The 7,050-nt window shown below is 49.3% G+C and overlaps 3 protein-coding genes across 3 annotated transcripts; all 3 read right to left on the bottom strand.

Moving 5' to 3' along the window:
* Positions 1-405: 405 nt before the first annotated feature.
* LOC142929431 (histone H2A-like) lies at positions 406-2,956 on the bottom strand. The gene is made up of 2 exons (XM_076070853.1): positions 2,312-2,956; positions 406-617 (listed from the first exon to the last, which is right to left on the bottom strand). The coding sequence occupies exons 1-2, from the start codon at positions 2,483-2,485 to the stop codon at positions 408-410; spliced, it is 384 nt and encodes a 127-aa protein (XP_075926968.1). The 5' UTR covers positions 2,486-2,956; the 3' UTR covers positions 406-407.
* Positions 2,957-3,346: 390 nt separating this feature from the next.
* On the bottom strand, positions 3,347-3,758 carry LOC142929602 (histone H3-like). The gene has a single exon (XM_076071185.1). The coding sequence runs from the start codon at positions 3,755-3,757 to the stop codon at positions 3,347-3,349; it is 411 nt and encodes a 136-aa protein (XP_075927300.1). The 5' UTR covers position 3,758.
* Positions 3,759-4,675: 917 nt separating this feature from the next.
* On the bottom strand, positions 4,676-5,216 carry LOC116947678 (histone H2B type 3-B-like). Its single transcript, XM_076070852.1, has one exon. It carries the CDS (start codon positions 5,208-5,210, stop codon positions 4,890-4,892), a length of 321 nt encoding a protein of 106 aa, XP_075926967.1. The 5' UTR covers positions 5,211-5,216; the 3' UTR covers positions 4,676-4,889.
* Between the last annotated feature and the right edge of the window lie 1,834 nt (positions 5,217-7,050).

Here is a 7,050-nt window from a genome sequence, read left to right as displayed (position 1 = left end):
CATTGCTCATTTCTGAAAAAAACTTCAGTAAATTCGCGCGTGTGTACTGTAAGGTGATGGCGTCAAATAGCCTATGTAATCTGACCACTCAAAAAGAACGGGTTTTTTTTCTTCTGAAAAACAAAATACTTTCTTAAAATACTAACGCCCTCAATTTTTTCTAAACCATGTTTTATGATTGATGTAATGTTGGAATGCTGCTCAAACACCGTTCCTAAATTAGAGAAAAGGGGTATCTATAATGAGCAGACCATTCGTTTAATTGCGAGTAATTTGGGACGAGGGACACGAGACGACGGTGTCCTTACTAATAACAAAACCCCTGTGTACGACTGTCCGAGCTCTTTGCAAGCAAGTGGGTGGCTCTGAAAAGAGCCGTTGTTGTGGTGGTAGATGCGGCGGCACGTTCACTTCTTTGCATGAGAGGTCTTCTTGGGCAGCAGCACGGCCTGGATGTTTGGCAACACACCGCCCTGGGCGATGGTCACGCCAAACATGAGCTTGTTCAGCTCCTCGTCGTTGCGCACGGCGAGCTGCAGGTGTCGGGGGATGATCCTCGTCTTCTTGTTGTCACGGACGGCATTGCCAGCCAGCTCGAGGATCTCGGCAGAGAGGTACTTGAGGGGGCTACCGTCCCTCGCCATCACTGAATTGTCGGGGCCGTTGCCCACCGACTCCCCCGTTCCATCCATACCGCTACCTCCTCGGCTGCTCTGTCAGGTCTAGACTACCAACCCCTAATGCCTCGCCCCCCTGTACCTCTGCCTGGGATGTCGACCACGTTTGCGTAGCTTAATTAGCGACTCGTGCGCTTTGCGCTCGCGATGCGCTACCCTGTTCAACGGCGGCGTGTCGCGGTGAGCACGCTCGCAAAGCAAAACCCCGTCCTGCACGGGAATAAACAGGCGCGGCGCGCCCCCGTGGGATTCCCTCCCACCTACGCGCTTAAGCAAAAACAACCACGCCGCAATTACTTTGCTCCGATTTAACGGGCTGTTTACACAGCTGCGTATTCACGCACGCCAGGCGCTTAATTCGCTATTAGACAATAGCGCGAGTGCGCGCCCGCCATCCCGCCACCCCGTCACACAGGCGCGCGAGCGCAAAGCGCTACTGTAGGCTATTGCTCAGGTACACGAGTGCTGGGCATCACCGAAGATATTCGTGTAGGTACGCGCGCGCTGAACAATACTGTAAACGATCGTACAGGTACCGGCACTAAGCACGTTCTACTCCCTTATTCGCTGCAAACAGCCGCGTATGCGCGCGAACACAAAACACTCTGTACACACTCGTACCGGTATGCGAACACCAAACACTCCGTCTCCCTCCTCGCACTCACAGTGACCACGACACAGCTTTATCCTATTAGTGGTTTTATTCCCCGCGAGTATCGAACTAGACTGTGTGTGTCAGTTTTATTCCCCGCGAGTATCGAACTAGACTGTGTGTGTCAGTTTTATTCCCCGCGAGTATCGAACTAGACTGTGTGTGTCAGTACGGACCAGCAGGACAGGTCTAACCTATCTCGCTACTGCCTGATACTTAATGGACCTGTCTGCCCTCTATTTTCTCTCCGAATTTCGTCCCTTTGTCTTACCTTTCTCCCTCGTACTTACGGTCCGACCTCGCAGCGATGGAGGTCGCGGATAGATGATGCTGTAAACAGATTCTGGCTGTTCTCTGCCCCGTCTCACGGACGTGCGAGTAACAGTCAGGTGACGGCTCCCCGATCCCTCCCTCCTGTTGATCTCCAGTCAAGTAAAAAAATGGCCCCTTGCTTCCCCAAAGCGTCCCCTTTTATGCTCCTTTCAAAGCCCTCGCAGCGCCCATCCGCGGTGCATCACGGGTCAGGCCGTTAATCCGCGGTGCATCATGGGTAGAGACGCTAGCCCGCGGTGCACCATGGGTAGAGACGCTTAACCCACGCTGCCCCGCTCCCCACCTGTCTGCTGGTCCGTATGTGTCTTGAGCATCTCCTCACTGTGGTTCTCAGTGAGTTCGCCGTGGTAATTTAACTCTAAGTTAAGCCACGGCGCCGCAGTGCCATTTGGCCTGGGGGGGGGGGGGTGCCTGCCAATTCCCTGACCCTGAGAAACCGTGGAGCACCCCCACGAGGGGGCCTCTCGGGTAAAAACTCAGGGCAGGTGCCCCCCTCCCTCCCCCTGAGGCCCAACTTGAGTGTGTGTGTTTAGGTGGGGGGGGGGGGTGGCGGTTGAAGTGCTGTGATGGGAGCCGGTTGGCTTCTCGGTCGCAGCAGCACAGCGACGGCCCCTGTTTCGACGGAGCGGCTTCGCTGTTGTGGCACCACATACTCGAGCACGGCTGCCAGGTAGACGGGTGCTCCAGCGCCGACCCGCTGGGCGTAGTTGCCCTTGCGGAGCAGCCTGTGAACGCGGCCCACGGGGAACTGCAGGCCGGCGCGGGAAGAGCGGGACTTTGCCTTTGCGCAAGATTTGCCACCGGTTTTGCCGCGTCCTGACATCGTTAGGGGACCAAGAATACTAAAAAGCACTGGAGACAAAAGAAAGAACGAGTTGTGATGATCGTCCGCACCCCCTTGAGCGACTTTTATAGCTGAGAAGAGGATCGTAGAGCGCGTCGCTTCTGAATGGCTCCTCTAGGTTGGTCCCGCCCTCTCCTGAGAGACCAATGAAAAGCCGGGATGCGAGGATTCGATGTTGACTTTAATTATAAATATCCATATATATACTTTTTATGCGGACACATCTTATGAATGAAACAATGCGATACACGTACTTAATAGGTTCAAGTATTAAGCATGATAGAGTTAACCGTAAACAAATTCAGCGGCAAGCTGATTCCGCCACTATCAATGTATAATTTATTATAATCATCATTTGAGGGACCGCATTGGTTATAAGAAACCATTGTGATAGCCTTGAGCTAATGATTGATATCCCACGTGCCTATACGGTATATATATAAATTTAACCCCCTCTTCGGGCAATGCCTAAAAATATATGTGCGTGAATAACTCAGTCTCTTAGTTTGCAAAATGCGAACGTATTTTCAGCTTGAGCTTTAAACAGCGTTTAATAGTTCACGCATTTCACCGAAATTAGCCGTTTACTGTACATTATGTAGACATGGTTTCACAACGCTTAAATACAACACGACTTGTGATATTGCAAAATATGAGCAGAGGGGTATAGAAAATGAACTTGGTCGCTTAAGCCTTGCGACTCGTGATAGCCGTGACTGGCAAACGAAGGTCGCCGTAACAGGCATGCGGACTTTAAAGGACACAAGTTAGCTTATTCATGCGAAAGTGGTGGCTCTGAAAAGAGCTTTTGTGTTGTGCTTGGAGGGCCGAGCTGGGCGATCAAGCGCGCTCACCACGAATGCGGCGGGCGAGTTGAATGTCCTTGGGCATGATGGTGACGCGCTTGGCGTGGATGGCGCACAGGTTGGTGTCCTCGAAGAGCGCAACAGGGTACTCTTCGCTGGCCTCCTGCAGAGCCATGACAGCGGAGCTCTGGAAGCGCAGGTCGGTCTTGAAGTCCTGCGCGATCTCCCTGACGAGGCGCTGGAAGGACAGTTTGCGGATGAGCAACTCGGTGGACTTCTGGTAGCGGCGGATCTCCCGCAAAGCGACCGTGCCGGGGCTGTAGCTGTGAGGCTTCTTGACGCCGCCCCTGGCCGGAGCGCTCTTTCGGGCTGCCTTTGTGGCGAGCTGCTTGCGTGGAGCCTTGCCGCCCGTGGACTTACGAGCCGTCTGCTTGGTGCGAGCCATGGCTTGGTGAGAGCAAAGATATTCTCACAGGCGGGGAGAAGGCGGCTTATGTAGCGCAAAGCGCGAGCTCACTGGTCAGCGGAGTCGTGACGTGCGAAGGGGCGCGTGCTGGCAGCGTGCACTGATCTCGAGTCGTGAACTCCTCTTCTTAATCAACAAAATGTGCATAGTTTGTATCATTTCAGAATGCCGCATCACAATGCAGTAGTACCTTTGAGCGCCGTTGATGTCTTTAACGGATTTTCTTTTCTCAAGCAAAAACCTTTCCGGAAACAAATTTACAGTGCTCTGCATCAATCTAAAAAAAGTTAAGAAACTGCACTTTATTGGAAACAATAATACGCAAAAATGCCGGAAAGAGGTGATCACAGGGATATATATCTATTCTCTTGGCATTGAGATGATCATCAGTTATACTGCACGAGTCATCCATGCTAGGCGCATACTTTTATATATACGTGCAAAATGTTAGCTCGTGCCCGAAAATACATTTAAACTAGGTTGTATTTCACTTGTAAAAAATCACGATCACTGAAGTATAAATTCGCCCCATGAGAAATTGTCACCTATTCCGATATCGCGTTCACACTATGCTTTGCCGTTACAACCAGGAATTAAATATATTGCATTGCAAGGTTATGACGCCACATATCCAATGTTATATCTGGATCGGCTGCAGATGAAATCAATGGTGAATATGATGTGCCATAAATATTGTTATTGCTTTTTTTCAAGTGGGTACAGGTAAAAATGCGCTGGATCTCTCCATTTCACTCAATGAACGAACGATATCCGCGTGAACCGAGAGCGGGGCCGCTGCTGCATTCGGCAGCAGCAGACGGCGCCTCGCGTCACCACGAGTCCCGAGCGCCCGGCTGCGACTCCAGCTCGGTCTACGCTGACGAGAAATCGGCGCTCAACGTCAAAACCCTGGACAAGTGCTTTATGTTTGAAGTTTCGTTTTGCGCTCCTGCTAACACTGGTACAAGCAGGTTCGGAGATGTGAGTGGCTCTGAAAAGAGCCTTTGTAAGCAATGGTTGAGTCGAGGCTTCACTTGGAGCTCGTGTACTTGGTGACGGCCTTGGTGCCCTCCGATACGGCGTGCTTGGCCAGCTCGCCGGGGAGCAGCAGTCACACTGCGGTCTGGATCTCCCGAAAGGTGATGGTGGAGCGCTTGTTGTAGTGCGCCAAGCGGGACGCCTCGGAAGCAATGCGCTCGAAGATGTCGTTGACGAACGAGTTCATGATGCTCATGGCCTTGGACAAGATGCCGGTATCGGGGTGCACCTGCTTCATCACCTTGTAGATGTAAATTGCGTAGCTCTCCTTCCTGCGGTGGCGTCGCTTCTTGCCATCCTTGCGCGTAGCCTTGGTCACGGCCTTCTTGGAGCCCTTCTTGGGGGCAGGAACCTTTGCCGGCCCAGCGCTCTTTGATGCGGGAGGATCGGGCATGTCGACGCGTACAGCTGTGGCACGTCAGAAAGAACGAGAACGAGTGTGCCTGTAGGACGTGCGTTGATCTCCTTTTATAGGAGGCGAGTTGCAAATCAGAGGATCGTAGTGCGCGGCGCTGGAGTGGCACTTTCAGTACCATCCCTCTCCATCAGCCTCCAATGAGAAACGCGGAAGCGATGTTCACTTTAATATCGTTATTTTTTTACTGCAAAAAAGACTTGTGAATATAACACATTGTAATGTCCAAACAAGTATATTAGTGAATGGAAGCCATGCCATTGCTTTTGTTTTAAAAAGGATGACTAGAAAACCCAATACAGTATAGTTTTTCATCTTCTTTGGTTCTTTTGGTAAAGTCACGTAGAATGAGAATAAAATAATAAATTGATAAAATAAAATAACACAATAATATTCTCACGACGTTTCGGCAACAACACAAGCGGCCTGCATCAGGTGAAGGGACTAGACTGTCTGGTAGGACAGCGCTGGAGTGAAAAAGCCACGTTCAGATCACGACCTTTAAGCTGTGTGAGAGGAAACAAAGCGCCTTGACAAAGGAATTAGCATATAGTTTAGCATTGAAATGGCTGAGTGATTAGCTTGTGACTGGTCACAGAAATGGCTATGTTAAAAGTTAAAGCATACACATCCGCAGAGGCACCCCTTGACAAAGGAATTAGCATAGAATTTAGCATTGAAATAGCTAAGTTAAAGCATACACATCCGCAGAGGCACCCCTTGACAAAGGAATTAGGATAGAATTTAGCATTGAAATAGCTGAGTGATTAGCTTGTAAATGGTCACAGAAATAGCTGTTAAAGTCAGAGCATACACATTCACCGAGGCACTTAGTACAAATCAAACAGGAGAATTTAGTATTGAAATAACTAGGCGAATTTATCAATGAAATAACTGAGTGATTAGCTAGTGACTGGTCACAGAAATGGCTATGTTGAAGTCAAGGCCTACACATCTGAGCTGTTCACAGTGCAATATAGTGAACCAATAAAAAAATAAAATATAAATTACCTCAATGTTATCAATAAACTCTATATTCTCCAATCGGCTAAGCTACCAACAATAAGTCGTTATATATCACAATGATATATGGCGAAAAAATGGGTGGATTCTTACCCTCACCTTTAGCAACACGAATAGCTACGGGCCCAGTTCAGACGGACGTGTTCATCCATGGTCGGAACAGAGGAGGGGGAGAGAGACAGCTGTGAGGCGCTATTATACTCTATGTTGTAAAATATACCATTAACCGTTGTGTGAGAGGTATTAAGAGTCAATGCTGGCGAAAGAGCTGTGGTCTGAAGGTTATCGTAAAATACAATTAATTAAGAACAGAAATGGTTTAAACCATCTTTCCAATGGTTACTAAGCCAGAATCCATCTTCTCGGTTGAAATTGTCTCTGTGCTTGTATATGTGAATGGCCTCATGACCGAATCTCTCATGGTAGCCGGTTGGTTTGCAAAGAACCTCCGTCTTGGAGAAGTCAATGTCATGTGAGCCCACTGAATAATGACAGTGATCTGCCACGGCAGAGGAGTTCGTTCTACCGTGTTTCAAGTCTGCTTTATGTTCGCGGATGCGGTCCGAGATATGTCGTTTGGTTTCTCCAATGTAGCTACTACCACAGAGGCAATTTAGTTTGTAAATGCTCGGGTAATGTATGTCTGGAACAGCATCTTTTACAGATGGAACTAAATCACGGATTTTATGTACTGTGTTGAATCGGACCTGGATCTTGTGTTTATTCAGGATTTTGGAGATCTTTTTAGTGACCCCTGTAATGTAGGGTAAGGTGATGGTTTTGAGTGGCTCCACAA

The sequence above is a fragment of the Petromyzon marinus genome, chromosome 31, assembly GCF_048934315.1.
Source record: "Petromyzon marinus isolate PM22_M1 ecotype Great Lakes invasive population chromosome 31, UKy_Petmar_22M1.pri1.0, whole genome shotgun sequence".
Taxonomy (NCBI): domain Eukaryota; kingdom Metazoa; phylum Chordata; class Hyperoartia; order Petromyzontiformes; family Petromyzontidae; genus Petromyzon; species Petromyzon marinus.
This window is presented reverse-complemented; position numbering and strand designations above follow the sequence as displayed.

Bases quoted from the DNA above. Each gene is read 5' to 3' on its own strand.
- LOC142929431 (XM_076070853.1), bottom strand. From the start codon at position 2,485: ATGTCAGGACGCGGCAAAACCGGTGGCAAATCTTGCGCAAAGGCAAAG. The intron at 618-2,311 runs GTGGTGCCACAA...AGCCCCCTCAAG, and splicing joins TGGCAGCCGTGCTCGAGTAT to TACCTCTCTGCCGAGATCCT.
- LOC142929602 (XM_076071185.1), bottom strand. From the start codon at position 3,757: ATGGCTCGCACCAAGCAGACGGCTCGTAAGTCCACGGGCGGCAAGGCT.
- LOC116947678 (XM_076070852.1), bottom strand. From the start codon at position 5,210: ATGCCCGATCCTCCCGCATCAAAGAGCGCTGGGCCGGCAAAGGTTCCT.